This window comes from Solea solea, chromosome 1 (assembly GCF_958295425.1).
Source record: "Solea solea chromosome 1, fSolSol10.1, whole genome shotgun sequence".
NCBI lineage: Eukaryota > Metazoa > Chordata > Actinopteri > Pleuronectiformes > Soleidae > Solea > Solea solea.
In genome coordinates, this window is record NC_081134.1 from 39,933,722 (window position 1) to 39,959,913 (window position 26,192).

General features: G+C 39.4%; 1 protein-coding gene across 3 annotated transcripts in view; it reads left to right on the top strand.

Moving 5' to 3' along the window:
- tpk1 (thiamin pyrophosphokinase 1) overlaps positions 1-26,192 on the top strand; it is a 53,718-nt gene that overhangs the window by 13,455 nt on the left and 14,071 nt on the right. For 2 of the 3 annotated variants that reach the window (XM_058646417.1, XM_058646426.1), the window contains exons 5-8: positions 9,553-9,625; positions 11,592-11,687; positions 17,786-17,932; positions 22,250-22,361. In XM_058646417.1, coding sequence (XP_058502400.1) covers positions 9,553-9,625; positions 11,592-11,687; positions 17,786-17,932; positions 22,250-22,361 — 428 coding nt within the window. The remainder of the gene's footprint in view (positions 1-9,552; positions 9,626-11,591; positions 11,688-17,785; positions 17,933-22,249; positions 22,362-26,192) is intronic. The other variant, XM_058646435.1, reaches the window with a different exon arrangement.

Below are 26,192 nucleotides of genomic sequence, written 5' to 3' on the forward strand. Positions count from 1 at the left end.
GTCTACACAGTGGCGCTGACAGCCAGACCTCCCTTTTAGCCCAGCCTAACATCAGCATGTGTCCCAGAAAATTATACACTGCACACGGATAGATGCTGCAAGAAAGAAATAGCCAAGAGAAGGGGAGGAGGAGGAGTAGGAGGAGGAGGAGGAGTAAAAGACGTGTAAATCATCCTGCAGGGATGTGTAAATTAATCACCACCAAGTTAAGATGTATTTAACCTAACATTAGCATAATGGACTACAGAGAGGAAGAGGATGGAGTGGAGAGGGAGATGTAAGCAATCAATCAAAGCCAAGTTTTATGATATCTTAACACGACGGGGGCTAAAACAACAGCAGTAGTGTTGCTAGAGATGCAGTGAAATGAAAAGCAAAAGAAAAGATGAAACAAAGATATAAGAGGTAGCTAAGCAGCAGTGTCATGCAGGTCTATGTTTGTGTTTATGTTTGTATCAGCCATGCAACAATTTGATCTAGCCATAAAGATATATAACATAATAAAACAATGAAACAATACCATACATTTATTTTCCTCGAAGAAACACATTCCTGTCGGCCTACAAGATCCAGGTCTGGATGAACACAACAGATAGTCGAGTTTGGGTAATTACTGTCAATTCAAGTCACGCAGGACACTAAAAGATAAACCAGCTAAAAACAATTGTAGCCATAACATTAAGCTGAATTTACTCGGAGGTTATTTGTTCAGTAATGTATTATGGTTCATGAAAGACGTTATATACAAATAAAAATTGTCCTTGACTAGGTAAAAGGTTTCCTGGCCACGTCTTAGTTAGGACTATCACTTTTCCCACAAGCTGTGTACGAATGAAACCATTACATTACAAGGAGAATTTCTCCACCTCGGATATCAGTTAAAACTCACAGTTCAAAATAGCAACTAGGCGATTTTTGCTTCTGATTAATACATCCAGTGCAGAGCCTGCATCTCAGCCGTAGATTACACATCAACAGACTCATGAAATGATCAGTATCCCACAAACTCTCGGCAAGTAATGCCAACAAATTGTGCTGCCTCACTGCGGTGGAAAATGTCTGCTTTTAACATCCAGTTTTAAAAGGGTCATTATTTTGACCACATTCACTACAGTTGAGCTGGTGAACATTTATTTTGTTACATTTTGGGAGAAAATCAATTAAGGGGAACTGTCTGACATGTTTGGTGGTGAAAATGGAAAGTTTTATGTTGATTTCAAATGACGTCGTCACTTTTTGACATTTCTGTGTACATTGGCCTGTGACTGTAGGTGTGCGTCTATAAATAATTAGGTTTAAAGTTTCTGGTCAGCCTCCATAGCTCCCTGCTCTGCTACAGGAGGAGAGTAGGTTGAATGTCATTTTTTGGTATGAGGAAGAAAGACTCTGCACAGAAAATACAAACTGTAAATCACGATTACACAGAGGGATTTTTATTACACCTTGTGCTGATTAGAATTTGGTTGTCAGAAGTCAAAGGTAAAGGTCACTTAGACGTTCTAAACCGAGCACACGGTCACTTGGATTTGAGGATGAACGAATTAGGTTTTGGTGGTCAAAAGCCAATGCACTTTTTTGAATATTACTCAAAAATGTACGATTTAACTATGGCAGCTTTTCAGGGAAATATCCAATTAGATAAAATGATAAAGTGGCGCATTTCAGCTTCATCTTGACATCATAATGTTGTGCAAAACACCTTTCTGGCTGTTACAGCGCATCATAACTCAGAAACAGAAGAGATTGGAGAGTGTTTGGCAGTGATCTTGATGCTCTTGCTCAGCTAATGTAAAATAAATAATGGAAACATACTCTAGTCATACATCACTGATTTGTTTTTCCTATTCTGATGTTCTGATGACATTCATGCATGTCCCATACCGTATACAAATATAATACAGTTGTGTTCTTTGCTAATATACGTGGCTGATGTGTTTACTGCTCTTAGAAATGTCCGCCACTCTTTTTTTTGTCTTGGTATTGAATCTCAATTACGACAATTATTCAGTAACTGAAGTCATGCTGTTCTACTCGTGCCTCTCAGTCTTTGAGTTTACATTCTGGGAATAAGGTCCTGTCCCCCTAGGAGTGGGTCTAAGTTTCAAGCCTCAGACCAAGGCTCGGACCAAGTGTCACTGGTGGGCACGTAACAACCCCTATTCTAGGAATACAAAGCCAAAACAAATCGGTGAAGTATTCCTTTAGATTGGTACAACCAAGCAGTAACCACTCAAATGACGGCAGCATTTCACCAAGCAATAATCAACCCTAACCCTTGCTACATCCTGTCAGTGTGGATCTCATTCATGTTGAGATAAATATGTAAACTGTACTGATCAAATATAATGTTTTATTAAATTCTTGATAAATGCTAAGTCAATGAGTCAAATATTACACATTCTTGATTACTGACAATACAAGGTGGCTTCAGACTAACTGCCAAAACCAAATTTCATTCCATCAAAAGAACCAAATTTGTATCAAAACAGCTTTCACTTGGGCTTTGTCTCTTTTGTCATAGCCGAGAACACCTGGCCCACATTCAATCTGAGTAATTATATTTTTGTTTCCAAATAACAATTGTATTATTTTTTTAATTATTTGTGCGTCTGAACAAATCCTGAGAATATGGGTATAATATGAATGAATATGGAAGGTAATGTGGGCTGAACTGAGGGGAGATTATATAACTTGCAGCCGTATGTGGAATTTGAAGGAAGAGTCACAAAGTGTGTTCGAATTCAAACACTGATGTTCTCATCTAAACACGTCAATGTCATTTTTCAGCATAGTTTTGTCAGATAGAGAGGAAGGGAACGGTAGGAAAGCCTATTCATATTGGTTTGTCGCTGTTTGTTTTTTCATCCCTGTATCATCTTTTGTCAAGAAGCCCATAGCCATACTTGTTTTCATCAGCCCTGATATTCTCCCCATTGTTGCCCTCCAGGTGAGGTTTATCTATTACGAACTGATTTGAAAATTCCCCTCTGTGTTTATTGCTCTGGTTTGAAAATTGCAATGGTGAGTTGAGCTGATGAGAATAGGGAACTGGGTCTTCCTTAATAATGTGAGGGCTTTACACGTTTGCGATTCCATGTTCCATTAGTTTTTGTGAGGTAAATTGAATTAGAGTTCTAACAGTTAAGGCTGATTAAAATTACAATTATCTATTTCAATACCTCGTGTTGTCTTTGTTAAGTAGAGCTAGTAAAACTACTGTAATGTTGATGATAAACTTGAGTGTATGTGGTTTGGGGGGTAAGAGATGTGAGGCTTTATGGCCATGTGTGGTTATTAGTTTCCAGACATCTCGCTGATTAACTTTGGATGAGACGCTCATGGATCTCACAAGTGCTCATGTAACCGGTGTAGTTTTGCGGTTTGCGTTGTGAAGACTTCGCCGTACGATGGATATCTTTTGGAGGTAGTCTCCGTTTATTTCTGACACAAGGCAAGTGAAAGAAAACTCCCATCAGCATGTGAAACACAGGGAAACGTGCCCTCTCTCCCACAACATGCAGCAGCAGAAGGGGAGTAATTATTAAATTAAAATTAAACACATAGCGACATACCTGAAACAAGGCAAGTGAAAGACTACACCGGTTATACTTGGTGCCATGACCCGGATAAAATATAAAAATTAAAACTTAAAACATACATTTTGTGTAATTATAAAATGAAAAGGCAAATAAAATAAATATCAGGTGTTCAATAAATAGCAGTACCTTAAAAAAATTTACTGTAGTAACTGACCCTGTTACACTCACAAGAAAGCCAGCATCTACAGCCACACACACACATTTGCTTTCATGATCATACATCCAACCATGTGCAGCCGGGTGTTTTCATTTTCAGCTGTTGCAATACAGATGTCCTAAAGACACATCAGCATGTAAGCAAGATCACACGTTCACAATTCACATCTATAAAGCAGCAGGCTCCAGGCAGGGCCTTTTAATAAGAACCATATACGTGTTTGGAAAGTGAGGATGAATGAGAGCAGTGTTACAATCTGCATCCCCACCGTGAGGTGGCCGGAAATCTTGCACACAGGTTCCCTCAGGTTTGGTTCATACAGCTGAAACTATTTGGTTATGATATTAGAGCATGTTAACTGTCGGCAGGATGCCTTTTGTTTCTGAGAAAGGACAGTCATTATTCACACGACAATAAGCTGCTACATTCTGACAGGTGACTGATCATGTTGTTTTTCTAATGAGGACAGCATCTTAGAAGCACAATCAAGCAATATTCTTTAACACGTACACAGAGGTTGACACGTTTGACAAATCACTTGTCACACTCAATCTCCAGATTGTGTATGCAAGTCTGTAAAATGTTCTCATTGTGTACACTTATCGATGTCCGTATCTCAGAGAGCTGAATATTTCACAGTGCTTTTGCTTGGCTGCTTTATGTGCAGCACTTCCTCATTCAGATGACCTGGAAAATATTTTTTAGTTTTTTTTTTTGGGTGGGGTGGGGGAAGGAGAAAAACTTTTCATAGAATTCTGAGATAATAAACTTGTTATTTCAGGAATAAACAGAGCAAAGCCATTTCTGTCTTGAGTAAATATCAGGATTATACTACCGTAGAGACACTGGTTGCTAATGATGTCATCCAAAACAATTTCTCTTCCTTTTATTAGCTTCCCTCTATTGACTGGGTGGGTGGGGGTTAGAGGAGTAATCAGAGCCTCACCTAAAGGATGAAGAGATGAAGATGAGGGAACGTAGCGAGTTGTGCTGGGAGAGGGAGAGAATATAAAACAACAGTTTGTTGTAATTAAGTGGTTATACGGTGGGACAATGTGTTGCTGAGTTTGAAGGAAAACAAGACAGTCTAATAAGGTATAATTATATATAGGGGAATAGATTTTCCTCTCACGATGAAGGGCTTAGATGGAAGGAAGTTGCCTTAATTACACAGGAAAGTAAGTATTGCAGGAATCAGATCAGATATGGAGAGAGTGTGAATGAGAAAGCAGTGTGTGAAGGAGAAAGAAAAAGATAGAGAGAGAAAGAAAGAAACAGTGAGAGTGAGAGAGGCAGGCTGATAGACAAATATACACACAGGCAAAGGTCACACAGCCATCCCCGCCACATAATACGCAGACAAACTGGTGGTAAAATGCTCTATTTCCCATCCAAATTAAAGTGTCAGTTAATATTAATGTGGAAGTGGAGACTGTCAGACACACAAACACAAACCGCATTCACATGCACAAAGGCACAAATAGAGCGTTTCACATCGTCCTTGGTCAAGTACTATCAGCCAATGGATTCATGTGCATAGGTCAAATAGGTGTGTGTGTGTGTGCGCGTATATGTTAAGCTCTGATCAGGCCCAGTGTCACGTCTCATCCCGCCTGTCACATGAAGGTTATTTCGGAAATAGAGATGCATCCTGTTTTGTAAGAAGGGGAAACGTTTGCATGTCTACCTGCAGATTTGCAGCTGTTGAAAACATGCTGCAAGTGTTTGTGTGCACAGTTCAGTGCTTGGGAATGTGCGTAGACAGATACGGTTTTTGCCTGGATCACATTTTTTTGTGCTAATTTATCTTTGTTATTAACAATGAAAACATTATTAAAATGAATGTAGCCGTCTTCAAGTCGAAGAAGCTGCTGAATATGTAACACAAGTACTTTCCACAGTGTTCAAAGACACACAATCACTTGTTGTGTTTATTTAGCACGTGGGACAATCAGTAAACCCAGATTAAAAAAGCTAAGTGACCTACTGGTGATGTTAGGATGGAGCAGGTCAGAGGTGTGTGCTTGTGTCTGGCCATAGGAGGTCTATTTAATATGATAGATAGAATAGGAAAGAGGTGATGTGGAAACTCCTCCTGGACTGGCTACTGTCAGTAGGTTGCTATTAAAGCGTAAAAAAGAGGCTCTAAGATAAGGTTGTAAAGCTGAAAAAAATGAATTCAATAGACTGAGCTATCTGGGAATGAATGCTATCTGGAACAATGGAGAACGACCCTCACTTTCAGCGGTAAAAAAATCAGACAAATCTATCAGACAATCAAAGAAATGGACAATTTATCAGTTTCACCAGGCTCAAAAGACACACAGTTATGTATTCAGATCAGAACAGTTGTAGGAAAGTATTTTATATTTGTAAATAATATGACTTATGGGAAGCTGATTATAAAAATACTAAGCAACCCAAGATAGAAGCCTGGGGCACACCACAGGAGAGTGCTGCAGTTTCAGATATAAAGGGACCAAGCAACATAGACACAGAAGAACCAGTACAGGATTCCCCTGGAGACACTAACCCTCTGCCTAAGCTGCTTAATTAGGCTTCTCTCATCTTCAGTATCAAAGGCTGCAGGGTGAGATCCATCAGCACTAAACTGGAGCATTTACCCACATCATAAGACATCATCATGCCATTGGAGACTCTGAAAGGGCTATTTCTGTGGAAAGCATCTGATGGAGGCCAGATTGAAATTCAAAATAAGTTGTTTGGAGTGAAGGTGGCAGTGAGCTTGTTTGGAAAGAAGTTACTTACACTTGTGTGATGAATGGTAACTTAGTTTTTAAATGATACAGACATATTTGTTTAAATGTGGTATAGAATCACACAATAGTGCGCTTGCATTTGCATCTCTTCAAAAGGACAGGAGAGCAGAGCTGATGGCTAATCTTTAATTTATTTGTAATATATAGTTGTATAGCTTTGACTCACTCAACTCCTCCCTTTCTTTTTTCCTCACTCTCCCTGTCACTTGCATCGACACACACGTGTCCACACACAGGTCTGTCCACTGCATTTATACCACGATTCATTTGAACAGCCTAAACAATCTTAACCGAATCACAATTCAAATCGGAGCCTTCAACTTAACCAGTTCCGTAGAAAGGAGGTTCTGCCTCATTAGGACCAGATTTCGGTCTCCGTGAGGACAACTGGTCTTGACAAGGACAGTATTAATGCCTGAAATGGTCCTAAAGAGGTAACAGACACTAACAATGGGCATGCCTAAAGATGAGTGCTTCAGCTGGCAATAAAAGGCAGAAATAACTAATAAGAGTATGAAAACATTTGCCTTATTACTGAAAGTGCATAAAAGCACCTGAACCTAAAGGAAACCAATTTTTTTGTTGGTCTCAACTGTATCCATCCATCCATCCATCCATTTTCTACCACTTTATCCTCCACATGAGGGTTGTTGGAGGTGCTGTACCAATCTCAGCGGACATAAGGCGATAGGTGGGGTACACCCTGGCGGGTTCGTCCAGTGTCCAATTTTGCTAATCCCCATATTGCATGTTTTTGGACTGTGGGAGGAAACCGGAGAACCTAGAGAAAACCCATAAACACACGGGGAGAACATGCAAACTCCGTGCAGGAAAGGCCCTTGAGGATGCTGTATGTCAGGGTTAATTTTTCTACAAGAGCATTTCCAAGCTTCTAATGAGCTATGACACAACAGTTGCAGGGAGACATTTATGAGTGATAGTAACAGGATTAAAACATAGACTCAAGAGTTAGTGAGGAAAATAATGAAGCGAAGAAGTAGGTAACATTTCTGCACACCCGGGGAAAAGTTTCAGGTGTGAGGAGGTCTCCAGAGGCTAAATGGAAGTAGGGTCATTAGTTTGGCTTTGTGAAAGAGTTAGCCACCCATGGAGGGTAAACTGCACAGTCAGAAGGGACCATTTTCAGAGGGGGGTCTAAATTAGTGCCAGTGGGACCTACAGAAGCAGCAGCTGGGTGGACTTAAGCTCCAACAAAAAAAAAAAAAAAGGAGTATCGTTTTGAAAGACTTAGGCAAAGTGGTGAGGCAGCTCTGTCCAAATACCCCCCGTCTCTGTGGATTTACCACTTAAGTCTGAGCTAACTAATGATTAGGTGTTGAACAGGAGTAATGCCTTGAATAAAACATCTTAAATGAAACTGGACAAAAGATAAACGTTCTTCTAAAGATCATCAGATATACAGCTTCAGCTCAACTGAAGTGCATAGTCCTTACACTAAGGTTACTGTTAATGTCTGACTTGGAAGGTTTCATATTCAATTAAAAATCCAGGTGTCAAACTAAAATCCTTTATCAGGTTGAAGATACAATTTAAAGCAGCCAAGTTCTGGAATGTTGGCACAACACCAAGGTAAATGGATTCATGGATTCTTATTGCGTACAATTGTTGTTCTGTTTGTTTGGTTGTATCTCGACGGTGTACATGGCAACACTGAGTCGGGAGAGAATAATCCTTCGGTATCTCTTTCTTCAACCAACCAGAACATCGCTCTCACCACATTCTCGGGGTACACGCACATAAACAAACACACAACCCAACCAACCATGAAATCGTAATGTCAGACCTGTTAATGCCCCTAGATAGCGGCTACTGCATCCCTGAGTGGTCCTGCTCTGTACATGTAAACACACATAAATGGAATAAACAGAGAGCTGTCCATCTTTCCCTGACAGGAATGTTTTACTCGGTGCTGGCTGGTATATTTTTTTGGCTGTTTATATCCTCAACAGACCATCTTAATTCCAACACCCTGAGAATGCAGGTTGTCTCAGTTGTATTTGATTGGAAGAAATAAGAATGCAAAGCTTGCATGTACACAAATTCCCAAACCTCCTGCTGAGTGTTCTATTTTTTTTCCTCTTTTCTGTTTTTAATCCTCATAATTGCATGTATTAGCATGGCTTTTCTGGCAGGTTTATGGTGTGAGCAATTAATATTCTTTATTGTTGGATTATGTTTTGTTTTGGGATGTAATTCTAAACCATGCAGAATAAGCGTTGTGAAAGAATGCATTTAAATAAATTACGATTCTTTTCTTTTTCATTTGATAAACAGTTAAATATATCCTGAAAATAGGCTGATTAATTTCCAAGTACAGCAGGTGGCTACACAAACAATAAGCTTCCAAAACTGAATTTAATCATTATTGTTTCATCTTTATTATTTATATGGCGTTAATTTTAATATATATGGCCTTTAGAATTATAATCTGCCTGATTTTACTTGCAAACATGTATATATGGCACAGAAAATAAATGGGAAAATAAACGTTTTACCAAGATATAATACACGTTTTACAAGCAAATAGCATAAAAGCATCACTTTGCACTGTGACCTGATTTAATCAAACCGAGCTTGAGTGGACAATATAGTCTCAGTAATGGAACATGTTGATATGATATATGATCAGTAAAGAGCATGGAATTTCCCTCTCTGTTTGTTTATGTGTGTTTTAGAGAAAAAGAGAGAGAATGAGACAATCTCTGTAAGAGTATTTTGTGAGTGAGTGAGTGAATGAATGAAAGAGATAGAGGCAGGGCCAGGCTCAGTATCACAGAAAATCACCCTGTCAATCTTTGTTTTTTGGTATTTCCCCTGCAGTGTAACTCCTCTCCTCTCGTTGCACAGATCAAAGGACTGATATATGCCCCGATGTCCTCTCTCTCCCCCTTTTCTCCCATCTCTGACTTATACTCCGTGTCTCTGTGACTGTTTTTCTTGCAATCTTAACCCTCTCACTCTCTCACTCACCCACTCTGTCTATCCTTACATCCAGCTTCCTCCCCGACTATATCAGTGGGGATTTTGATTCCATTACGACCGAGGTCAAAGCTTTCTATGCTGACAAGGTGAGTGGAAACACAACTTTCGCACTCTCTCAGACCTGCAGGTGCTCTCAGACATGCAGTAGCACAATTGTACTCACACTAAACAAAAAGCACTCTGACTTTAAACTTTTCCATCAACCTGGAAGTCAGAACACCTTCAGCTTGGAGCTCAATTAATGTAATGGGTCACAAGATGAATACTGCAGAAACACTGACTGGCACACAAAACGGAAGTTTTGAACTCTCTTAAGCCATTTCCTTTTGAAATACTACACTATTTTTGATTGACTGGTTTTTAACACCCAACCCACAACAAGAGGCTGTAAGGAGATTACTCCATATTGATATTCAGTCACACACACTAAAACTGTAAGGAATCATTTGGTTAATGAATTTACTTTGCAAGTAAACAGGACAGAAAATTTAAAGTAAAGTCCATGATGGCTAAGATTAACATTTAGAAAAATGTAAATCCTTCATATAAATTATATTTCAAGGGCCAACAGATGGCTGCAAACTGTGGTGACTAGTTATAAGACTAGATGTTACATGAGGACATTACACTGAGAAGCAATGTGAACAGATATCAGATGCAATATACAGGTACATATATATGCTAGAAAGCTAAAAACACACCCAAGGTAGAAACCACTGCTGCCCGAGTCTTCTGATGACATCATAGTCCTGGTTCCCCATGTCCCTATCTGTGCAAGATAGTTGTTCACAGCTAAACTCTCTAAGGTCATAAAGATAAAATGAAAGTTCTTCCATCAAGTGGACTTTCCATTGTGTAAAACGAGCAAAATGTCAAACCAGACCACTTGAGGAGAGTTGACGCTCAGTCCAATAAATAATAAATACAGGGTAAGGTGTCAGAGACACACAAACACACACAAACACACAGGTTTTGTACAGCTATTCCTCTTAGGACACTACATTGCCTTCCATTCATTCAGACAGCCTAAACTAAGTGTGGTCCTTAACCTTAATCATAATCAGATAATGCCTGACCAGAACCAAAATCTAACCACAATCCAAATCGTAACCCTTAACTTTTAACAGGTCCTCAGAAATTAGGTTCTGCCTCATTGAGACCAGGTTTTTCCCTCATCTGCCCCAAGATCACACACAGATACAAGATACACAAAGCTGTGCTTATGTCACTGTGTAATACTGTAATCAGTTACCTGCTGATTTGCTGATATGTTTACAGTTTGAAATGCATGTGCAGTGTTTCATCACACATATGAACACACACACACAAGTTAGAGATAGAAATGTGGCACTTTTCTTTTCCCTCACACTTTTCCTACACTGTAGTTCACTAGTGATCCCTTTTTCACAGATATCACAGAGGTTGCTTAAAAAACAAAAAAACGAACAGTACCTTTTACCGTGAGAGAGAACAGGCTGTTATGGTAATGCTTTAGGAGCAGAACAATGTGAAAGTTTCAGGCGTTCCTTTGGAGATTTGTTGGAAGCAGTGAATAATTCTGCATAAATGCAAGAAAGAGAGCAGAACAGCATCCGCAAGGGAGGGAGGGAGAGAGGACAGAGATGGAGGGATGGAGGAGGGAAGGGGAGGCAGGATGGATGGGATCAAACAGAGCACAAAGAACACGTTTCTGTGAAGTAGTTGTACTTTCTCAGTGTGTTTCTTGTGAAATACAGAAATTGGTATGTTATAGGTGGAAAGTGACAGAAAAAGACAGAAGGAGGAAAAGCTTGGTTGTTTACCTGGATGCTGAAGTTTAGGGCCGCTGACTGGAACCTCTACATTATTCAGCAACACAGCCCACAGACAGCCAGACAACACTAAACACTGATTTATACCTCTCCCTATCTCTCCATCGCTCTGTTTTTGCCTCTGTTATCCCCCTATCCCCTATCTCTGCCTGGGTTTTTGTTTTGGTATGACTGAACGTGTTGATTTATCTGATTGTGCTTTGTTACCTTTGTGTGTTTCCATTCTTTATTACGTGTGCAGGGGTGCAAGCTGATAGAAACAGCCGACCAGGACCTAACAGACTTCACCAAGTGTCTGGCAATCATGCTGGAGGAGATTCAGAGGAGAAAGTTAAAGGTAAACACCTACTGCACGCCAGACACATTTCATTTTTACATGATTTTAAATTACGTCTGACATTTTTATAGTTAAAGGTATAGTTTGACATTTTGGGGAATTTACTTATTAGCTGTCTTGCCAGGGGGTTACATGAGAAGACTGATAATATTCTCAGAGCTTAATGCATAACTGTGTAAAACATTTTTCTGGCACCAGTATTTTTTGGCTGTATATGTTTTTTTAACCAACAAAAATGTTGGGACTTTTAGAAATACTCATAAGGAGATTGTGTTTTGCCTGTAGCTGGAGTGGGGCTAACAGTTTCCTCGTTGGGACGGCAAGGCCAATACTTGTTTTTTGTTTGAGTTTGGATGAATATGAGACATGTGTGAAGAGTTCAGAATGTCTGCTTTTATTTCCTGCTTTTTATAGCCTGGATCTGTAAACAACAAGGCCATTGCAGACAATGCCTCATGACTAGGTGAGACAAAAGTAAAGGCACAGATTGTATTCAAGAAAGTTGAAGTCTGTAATATTTAGTTGCCCAACCTTTACTTGCAACAAATTTGTGATCCACTAACACATTATTTATTTTTGTTGCTTCCCCAACCTGTTAGAGCAGCCTCTTTCAGTTCTTGTTTGACTGATGAGGGTTCCCTCTGCAGCCTCCTCCTGCTCTGACAACCTCTTCCTGATGAAGTCTCTTGTTGTGCTGGCAGTTAGTTTTTTGGGTCACAGCCTTGCTGCATGATAAAGTTCCTCCCTAAGCACATCCTTTCTGTGGCTAATCACGGTCTCATCCATCCAGAACTTTTGCAGCTCTCTGCTTTCAAATGCAAATTCCAATCTGGCTGTCTGATCCTGACTCTACTGAGTAGTTTCTGTCTTGTACTATAGTGTTTCTGCTCTTGAAGTCTTCTTTGAAAAGTGAACTGTGATACCTTTAATATTTCACCCCTGCACTGGTCGATTGATACTGATGTTACTGACTGTTGTTGTTGGGTTTCTCTTCACAGCTCTTGCACTGTCATCATTTGCTGATGTTTTCATTGACAAACCTCTTCACTGTCTGTTGCTCAGTAACAGTCTGTTGCTCAGTAGCAGCATCTTTTCTTTTTCTTTTTTTCTAAATTGTTGCATTAGCTTTGCCCAATGTTTGTGTAATGGCTCAGATTTTACGTCCCATCTCATATTTTAAGTAACATAGGATCCCACTACAGTTAGTTGATGGTATTGTCTGTTACAACTGTAAAGTATGTCACTGTAACACATGCATTTGTTGACTAGCCAACGATACCGGCAAACTCTGAAGCAGGACTTGTGTGCTACTAATGTGCTAAGTCTACAGATCAGGTAGATCACGTAGAGAACATGCAAACTCCATGCAGAAAGGTCGTAAACTCTGGTCTTCTTGCTGCAAAGGCAAGAGTGCTAACCACTACACCAACCGTGTGGCCCTACTCTCTTAATATAGCATTACATCATTGTGTGAGTTGTATGTATCAGTCAGTTCACTAAGTGCATTTACCCTTGATCCTATGAAAGTGAGAAACGTTGTATAAAACAGTTACAAAAACCAGCAGTAGCTGTAGCTCTGGGTAAAATGAGTAAGTAAAGCTCTCCTCTCCCTCCAAAAGCATTTAGTCCTTAGGTACTTAAGATGATGTGATCTGAGGTCAACAGCATTGGACTGTGGATGACTCAAGCAGATCCCAGGTTCGCTTGTGTGTGTGTATGCATGTGAAACAGTGTGCTGCGAGTAAAGAACATAAATGCTCTCTCAGTATCACAGAATCAACCTAGACACATTTAACCATTTAAGTGAGGTTTACTTGCCAGTTTTAAAGCTTAACATTTCATTTGTTTTGCAATCCTTTTTTTTTTTTCTTCCAAAGTGTGCAGCAATCTCTAACAGACCATCTCCAAATTGCCAAAATGAGCTGCCTGCCAGAGTGAAGCATTGTGCCCAGCCAGCTGCTGCAGAGCCAGACTCACACAAAGATCTGACCATGAGACTCAGTCAGTCCCTCAATCTGTTTACTAAATTGCACAAAATGCACATCACATTATGAAGTTTATTATGTTAACTTTCAATAATTCTGACAACGATCACTGTAAAGGTGAGTAGTTTCCTGGGAAATCATGCTTTGTCTCACTCTTATTCCCCTTTAATTTTTCTTTTTTTTCCCGTATCATTAGAAGTTTTAAGTAGCATGATGAGTGTTGCTCCCAATCATTGCCAAGTGCCCCAATCACTTGACATCGCTAAGCTGATGGAACATCCTGGAGAACAGACACATAAACATGCTCTTAATCTTGTATGCACACGTGTTGCCACAACTGACACGCCAAGGCTCTAAAATACACTTTTGTCCTTCCCTCCCGTCATGGGTCTTTTGTCACCTTAGTCTAGCTAATATTTACTCTACCTCTGAACTGACAATGAATGTTTGTCTGTCCGTCTGCCTGCAAGAGACTGGTGACCCTGCCAATCAGTTTTGGTGGCCTGTAAGTGTTGATAATTCTTTTTTTTTTCTTCGCAAGGATTATTTCTCTTTTTCAATAACTAAAAATTCAGAGCAATAACTTTTGATTTAAGACAAAGCCAAAATGAATTAAACAATAAATAATAGAAAATAAAACGGGTGTAAGAGCTACCCAGTACCGCGAACAGGAAAGATGATCATTTAATTTTGAAATACAGATTCGTTCACCAAGTTTACAATGTTGTTCATTTTAATTAATTGAAGAGAAACGGGTTCTTTTGGCCTTAAGGTTGCCATTTTCATTTTGCTAACTCATTGAGTGTTGCCTCCATTGATGTGCTCTGTAAAGCAGACCTCAATCATAGCGAGCTAGATTATCAGATCATCTGAAGCACTTTCAATTATTGGGAGAGAGGCTAAATAAGCTTCATCCATTCAGGCAGCCATGTTTCCATTGTCTGCACTAGTTTGAGTCTCTAAGCAGTAAATGGTTTGTCCAGGAGCGACTCCTCACTCACATGCTCAGTTCTAAATCCAAGTAGAAGCACAATATCATGATTTAATACCATGCTGTGTCATTCTCTCTCTCTTTTGCTCCCTTCATTTTCTATCCATTTGTGTATGGTAATGATTGACGATTGTGTGAATAACATTAATAACATTTATAAAACGACAACAGGGTTATTTGCAGATTACTGACTGTTTAAGATTCAACATATTTACCCCTACATGTTTTTCTTCTCACACACAGCATTAACAGTGTTAAATCCCAAAGAATGGTATAAGAGAATTGTGTGTGTGTGTGACAGTAACTGTTGATTGAGCTTAAGTTTTGTTCATTCTGACAGAAAAACAAGGTTTTTTGATTACCTTGCCATGTTCCAACCACTTCCTGTGGTCTTCCTCAGAAGGGTCACGTGACGTTACATGTGAATTGTCTTGCCTCCTGTTTTATACAGGTTTGCCAGACAGCAGGAAGTGACTGCGCCCCCTGCTGTCTGACATCCTGTTGAGGACAGCATCCTAGGTGTGTGATAGGATAAACTTTGAACTTTAGCACAGTGATATAAACAAGAGGACAGTATGAAGCTTTTTGTACAAGTGTCTTGATTAGTAGTGGAAGATTGAGTTTTCATCTGATGTTTTTCTCCTGGCTCCTCATTTAATTTTCTGTCCTTCCTTTTTGTTTGGTTTTGGTGACTTTGTGTATTTTGAACTTCTCAAACCTTGATGTTCTAAGCAGTAATTGAGGATGTTGAATGCTTTTTGTCAGAATGAATGAACATTGCACTGAGTGGGACATACAAAGTACACAAGTTGTGAATCACTGAGGCTAATGTGCAGGTTCAGACTATAGCTTTGAGTTTATTCTTCCCCGTTTGGAGTAACTTGTGTATGATGTTCTCTGCAGATAAATGAAGTGAGTTTCACATTTTGATTTTTATATCGAGTGTAGCAATCTCTTCCTCTTAAACTCCCTGTCTCTCGTCCTCTCACAGAGGGGAGTTTGTTTACCAAGTGTTGTTGTTTACAGTTTCAGCAGTGCCTCTGCAGTGCCTCTCTGAGGGTGTAAGCCAGATGTTGTTGATCCCAGTGATCAGGTGTGCTTTAACTTCATCCCCCTGCAGGCAGAATGAGTGAGTTATGATACATTAAGTTTGGTAACAATTCTGTTTGGACATACAGTAGGGACCTATTAGGAAATATGTATTATATTAAAGTAATTGCAGGTTGTCGGAGATGTAAACGGGAAGTGAGAATGCATTTCTGACTGGCTAATGACACGCCGGCACTAAACTGTATTTGAATATGAATGTACACGATGCACTCACACACAGAAATAAATAAGAGCTGTCACACATCTGTTATTGTAGCAGATGAATGCTGCCAGTATGACCTGCCTGAAAAGCTGTAACTGTTCAAGTCAAGTTCTGAAAGAGAGAACCTTTTTTAGCAGAAAAGTAATGACTGCCTATATTCAACAACAGCGAAAGAAATAAAAAAATAAGCATTTTTACCTCCAACATGGTGTTTATTTAGCTACAGTGAATGGTTCAATTGAAAACAGTGAAGTGAAGTTGGTGTGACGGATATTTGGTTAGTTTTTTCTGCATTGGCGTGACTGTCAGTTGTCAGCCTGTGACAGCGCGTCTGCCCTTTAGACTCTGTTGGGTTTTAAAGCTGTCAGCACTGGTGCTTGACTGCTTGGGGGCCTTTGTATAAGGATGTAACTGCTGAGAGCTGTAAATATTATACTGAAGTAAAGTGTTGTATATAAGTTAAAAAGAGGCCTATCTTAGCTCATAGGTTGCAGGAAATGGCATCCGTTTAAGCAATCGATCATTTGCTATTAACATGTTTCACCTCTTAATTTAAGTCTGATGTTTTCCCTCAAGGTAATGGCTTGAATTCACTGTTCAGTCACACATTGTTTGTTTGTCCTCCTTCATGTTTCTGTCTCTATGATGTTTAAAGCTTAATGGTCCCAATGGACTTTGTCATTGTGCTCGTTTGTTTGTTTGTTTCTTCTTTTTTTTGTGTCGTATTAGTTTCAACAATAAAAAAGACCCATAAAAAGACCAAAGTAATAAAGGGCTTGTCTATTCCTAAATAACTCCCCAGTTTGTCTGTGACATTCGAGTTTATTATTTCAAACTGGAGAGATGAAACTGCGCAACGAGTATATATACTGACAATTTTATAGAGAGACAGAGCCATTTAAACGTCTTTACATTGTATTCAGCTCTGGGTTTGCCTCACTTGTGATTTTTAATGGCACCAGGAGGGTATACTGTATGTGGGATTGACTCAAAACAAACTGCACTGCCTGTCTTTTGTTCATTGCTCTGTAAGAAAAATACAAGCCACCCAGTGCAATAGTGTAGCTCACTGGAGTGTTTTTACTGCTCATAACTGTGGACCTCATGGCACATTTATAGATACACACAGTGTGTGCGATGGAACAGTTTATCATTTGTTTTGGTCTTATTGTGAAATTTGCTAACAATAAAGAATATCGTAATGCTACAGTTTCTCAAAGAAGCTCAATAGATTTCATTCTTCAGTGAAGGGGTTGCCCACTCTCATGAAGCTTTAGACACTAGACATGCCATGGCACATGGCACATTAAATGTTTGGATTTGATTAAGCTTTAGCTTTCACATTATGGCATCCTCCTCTGCTGTAACTTGTTCATCTAGCTTCCATCTATGTTTTTTTAGGAGCAATGCTATAAAAATGAATGGCAATTCTCACTTAACACATAAAATTCAAAAAACCATGACCAAATAGACATGAGTCGGACTTATTTTTGATGTTTTGTACCATTCAACCATTAATAAAGCCGAAATATTTCCTAACACGTGATTTATTTTCAGAATTAATGCCGGCAATCTGTTAAATTGTCCATCAAAATGAAACCAAATGCAGAAAAAACATTTTGTGTGTAGGTTTGTTGTTGTTTTTTTCCCTCATTTTTCTTTCAGTAGACAGCTAAATCACTTTCCCATGAGCTGGGGGAAAAACAACTGTCTTCTCCTTTCACTTCAGTGAAAACCTGCCAGAAAAACAAACCACAAATCAAACCAGTGAATTTTTCTGTTGCTTATTCAACTCTGCCTGTCTTTGCAGGTGGACGCCATCGTGACACTGGGTGGATTGGCCGGCAGATTTGACCAGACCATGGCATCTGTTGAGACCCTCCACCACGCTCTGTCCATGACACAGCTGCCTGTGTTTGTCATACAAGAGACAAGCCTGGCATATCTACTCAGACCCGTGAGTGTATAATGAAAACACGTCACACAGCCTTCACTGTGCCAGTTTTCTATTCTGTCCACTCTTTTCCATTTGATTGCCCTCTCCTTTGAGCTACAAAGTCAACTAGTTATTTTTCCAGGCACTGTGGCATACAACAAAAAAAAGCTTATAATGCTCCCACCTCCGAAAACACTGGTTGTTACTTTTATCTTCCCATGGCTTCACAATGCATGAACCTGAATGTGGACTTATTGTGAATATATCCGTCTGATTAGTTGCATATTAAAATCACACACGCACAATGTGCTTTCTCGGCACTAGATTTACATGCTGCTCTCCTGTTCTAATATTTCCTTCCCCTTCTAATCACCCCTCTCCCATTCCCTCTCTTCATTATCTGTTCTCTCTCAAAAATGTTTTTTCTTCCTTGCTCTGCCTCCACCTTGATTGGAGTGTTGAACTCTTTGTTTCTTTGTTAAGTAATCACTTCTTTGTTAAGTAATCACTTCAGACACACATACAATTCTCTGCTCTTATGGTGCCCCAATTTACTGTTGTGCACGAGAGCAAGGGAGGGAGGGAGAGAGAGTCTGTTTTGCTCCCAAATTGTTTTTCCTTTATGCCAGACACTTTCTCATGCTCCTCAGTTGATTGAATTTACAAGTGGGCTGAGCAGCCTCCGTTTGAGAACGCACTGCTGTTTTTTAACCTTATTTTCTTTCCTGTGCTGTTAATTTGCAAGATCTTTAGGACAAACAGCTTACTGTCACACTTTCTGACGACACCTTGTAATACATTAAATATGTAAACATGTTTCTCGTACACTCCCCCCACCACTTCGTCATTATTCCGACAGCGTGTTGTCATTTGCTGCTTCATACCCCGACACCTCCAATTAATCTTACTTCAGTGAGGGTAAATGAAGCTTGTTTGTCAATGCGGCTTCAATTTGCCAGTAACTGATGAACGCAGACGCCTGTACATGAAGGTGAATACAACCTTTGAGGGGCCCCGTGCTTCTTGTTGAACTTACATCTGTAATTGAACACTTTTTGCCAAATATCCCGCACCACCCGTATTCCCCGCGATCACATACTTTGTTATTTGTTATACACAATTTCACAAACAAATTACCACTTGTGTTTATTTTTGCAAATTAAACATGTGAATGATTTCACTTAAAAATGTAGTTCATGTTGCCCTCACAGCATGCTCTTAAAAGCAACATCTCATTAAATCTGCACATTTTTAGAAAATTTGTTTTTAGAAAAGACCTTCTTCTTTGTCCCGGAGTGATTTAGAGCCAATCGAGGTTGTTATGCCCGTTTCTTTCTCAAAATGTTACTACTATCTTCCAGAAATATGTAGAAGTCTTGTGTGTTCTAGAGCTGGCTTATTATAATAATTCACATGTCTTATATTAAATTATGTGTAGGGACACTGGCTGCAAACTTGTTCATCCAGAGACTACCTGAGTCTCTACCAAAGTGATGCTACTGTACATAAAAAAAAGAAAGAACTTACACTGAGTTCATCTGTGTTGTTTTTCACAATTTGCCGTCTTGGTAGACTTGGTAGGAGAGCCAAGCAAAGCCACATTTCCTCATGTGAGAACCATGGTCCCTGAACATGCGCAAGAAGGCCTGTGTTTCTGTGGGATGAACAATGCACAGTGACAGAGATTTATAAGCACACATACAGAGAGACTCACAGCTAAATCTACAGGTTTGTTTACCCGATGCCCTTTTGAGCAGCGAAACCTAAAGAGCTGATTTAAATGATTAAGTGTGGTACCTGTGGGATGTTCCCTGACGTCTGCAGAACTCCATCATAGTCGTGCTCTGTGGGAAATAAGCATGTGATATTAATATAGAACATACAGAACTGGCCTCAGATGGTCTTAGATCTGTACTGCAATTATTGTAATAAATGCAAATTTATTGAAAATCTACAAGAAATCTACAAATAAATCTTACAGAATGAAACAAATTCACCCGTTATAAATACATGTTTTCTTGTATTTTTCTTGTATTTATAGGTCAGGGGAGGACCCAAATGCAGTACACGGAGGCAGGCAGTTGGTAATGACGTTTATTTACCACAAAGTTCAGCGATAGTTTAATGAAAACCCTGCAAGGGGAAACTGGGTTCACTGGAGGGAACTTGAGGCCAAGACAACAAGCCCACACAAGGGAAATGACAGGTCCAGTGCAGGGCTGTTCCACCACAGGAACAAGCAGGCAGAAGTCAGGCAGGGTCGGTACCAGGGAATCAATCTGAAAAACGCTGGAGAGACTAGTACTGGCGACATAGAACAATCTGGCACTGAGTGAACTGAGAGGTGAGTTTATATACAGGGTTGATTGGTGATCAGAGGCAGCTGAGTGCAACAGGTGGGGAGAGTTGGACTAATGAGCAGGGAGTGGCTGGCAGGAAGGTGAGAAGGAGGGGCTGGTGAGCTGAGGTGAATGAGGTGACAGAGGGCAGATCATGACAAAAACACCAGACTTTGCATGGAAAGTAGCCAGTTGAGGTTGTTCGGGCATCTGGTAAGGATGCCACGGGGGCACCTTGCTAGGGAGGAGCTCCCCAGGGCAGAGTTGGACGTCTGGGGATCTCTGCTAGAGCTGCTGCCTCCACGACCCCATAAAACTTTTATTATTTTAGCATTATTACCAGTATGATTTGTCTTTTTAATGCAAGTGTATGAAAAAGCATTAAGACTCAATTGTACAATTATATTTTCAATTAAAATGTAATTAAAATGTGTAACATATACTGGAGAATTTGGTGCACTCATGCCGTCTCATGTTTTTATAAATTTAAATAAATATCAAAACACTGCAATTTATACTCACTTTTAAAACCTGAAACTTTTTCCCCATTTACAGTTAAAATAGTTTTGTCTTATTGTCTTATAACTACATGAAGGTACATTCTTAGCTTAAGTCAAGTCTCTCAGCAGCAACACAACAGGTGATCCACAATCCTTCATTTTCAGGAGAACATGTGTCTGTTGTTCACTATCTCTTACCAAAAGAGACTGTGTTCATATAACCACGTGGATATTTTTTCAATGCCGAAAAAGCTCCAAAGCTTAGAGTTTTCACATCATTCCTTCCCTCTGGCCCTGCAGCTCCAGGAAGCCAAGCTAATGAAGCTCTGCTTCAAACATGTCACACTTTCAAGATTTCAAACTCTTAAAGCCTAACTAAACCCCTAAACCACTCTTTTCAGGTCAAAACCACTGTCTGTGGCTATCTAGCAGTGTTGTTTGTTGATCCATGGGCAGATCTTCACAGTTTAAACATCAGCATACTGCTTCTCTCTGGTCAAACACCAGCTACTGCAAATAATCAAATCTTTCTTCACCTGCTTGTCTAATCAGCACAAGGCTTGTTGTCCCAGACTCCTCCCCTCTTTTATTAACACAAGAGGTGTCGCCTTATCGGTTTCCCACTCTACCTCCCTCAGCTCTCAGTCCACTTCTTGGCATTTTTTAAAATCAGTCATTGGGCGGTGTTAGCTTCAGATAAAGGGTTTAGTTAGCCTTTAATTAACTGCGCCTGTCAATGCGGTCAACGTCTGTGCCTGTATGATCCATTGAATTCACTGGTGTCAGTTCTAGCTGTCAACATGCGTTGTCTTTGAAATACTGTACATGCTTAGTGTTCAACTTGTGGTGATGATACATAATAATCGAATTTCTGGCATTTTTGGTTTTGCTGTAACACTATTAAGTTATTTTTTTTAATTTAGCTATGAATAAGAAAATTTCCATTTCCTTTTTACTGCCAGTGTCATTCTTTATTATAACCATTGTATTCAGTCAGTTCTTTATTCAGCAAGAAGAATCTGACACTACCTTGTACCTTCTATATCTGATAATCCTGCTTTTTTCTCTCACCCTGATGTTTTTTCTGTTCATTTTCATTTTTGCAGAGCTTCATAAAAAGACCCAGCATCCATCCTTCAGTGAGACCATTGAAAAAAGATGTTTTAACATTGTTAACCATCCTACCCACAACAGATAATGTTCTTGCTAAGCTTAAAAAGCACCAAAGTTACAGTTACCATTAAACTCACAGGAGGTATTCATTTTATAACTGTAAAATGAATCATGTCAAAAGATGCTTGTTAAGATGGTTGTTGAGATGCCGGTAGAAAAATCTTTTGTCTCCCTATGACAGACAGGAAAATATACTAGAACTCAAAATGCAACATATCCTTTTCAGTTATACCTTTACTTTCCCTTTTAATTGTTTTCCTACTTGTTGTTTTAGCTGTCAGGGACTCCGCAACACACATACAAAAATGTTTTTTTTATTGTGTCAGCAGGGCAGCCACAGACTTGGAGTGAACACGGGCCTGGAGGGCGACTGGTGTAGTCTCATTCCAGTAGGTGGACCGTGCCAAACAACCACCACTGGACTCAAATGGAACCTGGGTGAGTTGTCATTTTTTGCAGTATTTGAATAATGCCACAGTACACGATCAGTAAATAATTTTTAAGGATTGAAAACATGATGAAGAATGATCTTTTTCATTAGCTATACTGTATAAGAAATAACATAAATACACAAAGTGAAAGACTTTGTGGTAGCATTATATAGACTTAAGATTGTGATGTAAAGGAGAACCAATTCTTGACAATGGCGCTGATATCACAAGGGGCATTTAACATTTGAAAAAATACAAGTTAATTTAGCATTTATTGGAAAAATGCCCATTGAACTTAATGAGGCATAGTACAGTAGAGACGCTTGATTTGCTTCAATCACATGGGGCTTCATTTTTTTTAACACATTTCACATGCCGAAGACACATGTATGCCAAACTGAGCTTTTTATATACTTCAAGACTGAAAATCCAATCACACACCCATCTGAGGAACCCTGTAGTCCTACTACACTCTAGGGCTTATGACCAGCTGTGTTTTTAATGAGTTGGCACAGACCAAACACTGGGCCAAATGAGAGAAACTTGTACCTTCTGTCAGTGGGGTCGGATGATGTGTCTGATTCTTGGTGGGTGTCCATTTGCAGTATATGCAAGGTCACGTGTTTGTTTCTGGGAGTCTGTACATATATACCTGTGCACGCTTTTGTGACCACGCTTGTAATACATGCCTGTATACTTGTGTGAATATACCCCTGGGTGCGCTCACTTGCATGCACATGCACGTTAAACAGTGCATTGTATTCTCGTCCCAGTGCCACACCTGTGAGATGGTCTTCTGAGTGGAAATGAAAGGGACTTTTATACATGAGAGTCCTGTGCAGATTAGCTAGTAATAACAAGCTGCATAATTAATCACATGCATATTTAGAGGGTTGGAAGTAATGATTTCCCTTTGGGGTTGGAAAGAAAGACCAGAATATGAAATGAAAAATTAGGATTATCTGTTTTTGTGTATTTCTTTTTCTTTTTTTTGTGACTGATGCAGGTATGAATGTTCATGTGGCTATGGTGCATCTTGTAATTTCCTCATTTGGTGATTTATGCATTTGTTTTTACTGTTTGTGTACAAAAGCCCATATCAACACTGTGTCACTTTCAAGTGACACTAAGACTCTTAAAAATCCCATTGAAATGATCCCCCATACTTAAGTTCAAAGTGTTTCTGTGATGAAAAATGTATGCTCTTATAAAGAAAGAGTTTTGGGCTGTCAGCCATTATAACAATAGCCCAACAGAGGCCTTCGCTTGCATCCCAAGCTTGTTTAGACTCTTGCTTTAAAGAGTATAATTCCACAATGATTTAGGTTGTTTGGATTCTGAGTATAAATTTGCAATGAGCAGACAGTTATTCCACAAACCTTTTTTTTCTGCTTGTGGTTCTCCAAGGGAGTGTGTTGGATGAGATGGAGTACTCTTTGTCTAAGTTAATAATGTCATGTGTTCACTTTCTTTCATCTAAGCCATTCAAAAACTTTAGCGTGTATTGTTTTTAAAACAATTTAAGATGCTCTCATTTGTATTGTCTCTTGAAGTGTGCACGACTATGACATTTCAGGTAGAATAGACTAATTAAAATTGAAGCCTGTAAGTTACTCTAAGCATTACAATAAAGCACTTATTTGTAAAATGAAAAAAAAAAGAAGAAAGAAGAAAAACTCCTATGCTGTCAGTTCTCCATTGATTTAGGACATTATTTCTATTATCATCAGGATGTAGATGTTGGAAAATGGAGAGCAAACCTTTCTTATCGCCATAGTAGAAACTTATATTATTAGATATTAACTATTTAATATTTAATAAACTCCAACTTTGCTCATGTGAGCTGTCCTTGTGTCCTTTGCATCAGCAAACAAGATGTTTCTGTGTAATTCTTAATTTCTTCTGTTGCTGCCATTGTGAGTCACATTGAAGCAGCCGGGATGCCACCTTCATCCTACTTCACAGATGGGCTTATATTCTGATCTTTTCTCTCTTCACTCTGTGAACTGTATGCCCTCTGTATTTTCTGCTTTCCTGTTCTTTGAATGATGAATCATGGTTACCTTTACCCCAGCTGGTGGTGATGTCAGTGGCGGTTGTTTTTCCCCTTAAATCTCTTACAATTTTTCATCATCCACTGATTTTGTTGTCCTCGATGACCTGTTCAAATGCTTAATACACCAGAAGTGTCTTTGTTTGTTGTATTTGTTATGTTCAATTGGCTGTGCTTTCAAAATTGGCTTGCCCTCTACCACAAAGAGCTCTGTGGCCTTGATGGGAGTTTATCTTATTAACGAACAATGCAGTCTATACAAGTGAAACCTCGAGCTAAGACCAAAAATAGACTCGGGACACTTTATGTAAACAATTAAAGTAAAGGATAAAATGTGTCACTCACATGTTTTAATCAAATATAGTTTAATGTAATCTAATGTTTTTGCTCAATGGCAAACAATGCATGTAAGGGGCCCATGGCTAAGGTAATTGAAGTAACTTGTCAGGCTGGTCGTGTTTTTCCTGTCAAATTCGTAGAAGATAGAATCGAGTTCTGACTATCCAATAAACACCCAACCACAATGGAGTGTACAGCATGCAGAATGTCTGTGAGAACAAAAGGTTCTGTAGGAACGGGGACAAAGTGAAAGGAGTCAGGTAGAGGTGGCTGAGTCAGGGAAATATCAAATATGAGAGAAAATAAGGATTTGGGGAGAGAGCAGGGTGAATAAAAGGTTGTGATGTGATGATTTATAGGCGGGAGTAAAAGAGACCTGGTGGCAGGCTTCTGACTGGATTGATGTTTGAGGATGCTGACACACAGCAGGGAAAGCAGGATTATGGAGAGTGTTGGGAAGTGTTGAGGGGCTTTTAGTGGGAGCGCGTTGTCAATTTGCAATAAAACATTCTTTGTGATTTTTATTTTTTTTAGAAAAGAGCAGTCTCCCTGATTTCCTTATTTATTTATGCTCCTCTGTCCTCATTAGTTTCATTGTTTCAGTTGTTTAATATCAGATTACAGGAGATATCACAGGTAAGGTATTTGTTAAAAAGTGAATTTGCACAGCAGAGCAAGCAAGTTATTTTTCTATGTCTAGGACTTTTCACGACAGTATTTGCTTGTCATTGCTGGTGGTGAAAACAACTATTTGATTCCATTTATCTCTGTGACTTTTTTTGATGTTGTATTATTTACTACACCTTTTCTCTGCTGAGACTTAAGACAGACTTACCATCAACCTTGGATTTGCAGCCTTCCTTGACACGGGTGTATTATAGATTGTAGAGTGCTTAGTTTTGATGAGACAGTCAAAACAGATTTCTGGAAGAACAAAATACATATTTGTGGTTATTATAGAATTGTTGGCTCTCTCAAGTATATATTTCTAAATCACGTCTAAAAATGTTTGTAACAAAACAGAATAATGGACAGATAAAGGCTGTATCTGCGCATCATGTTCACAGTTTGTTAAATAATACATATGGTAGTCTTGCCCTAAGCGGGCATCTACCTTCTTTCAAACGATTTGATTGAGACAAATGAGACGATTACTTGTGGTCAAGGATGGTTTGTCTCCTCCTGCCCTGGTCTCACTGCGACAGCAGTTTCCCTGTGGCCCATGACATCTGCCTGGACATGCATGAGAGCGTCCGTTTCTGGCTCCACTAAGTCTCTTGTTGATCGGAACACTCGCCGGTCCTCCCCTCCAATAATGTCAACCCCAAATGAAGTCTAAGGTAGCGCTACGTTGCTGGCTCAGGGGTTGGTGGTCCTGGAAGAATGAGAAATGGGAAAAGATTAGATTATTTTAAGATGTATGTGTATTTTTATAATGTCTTATGA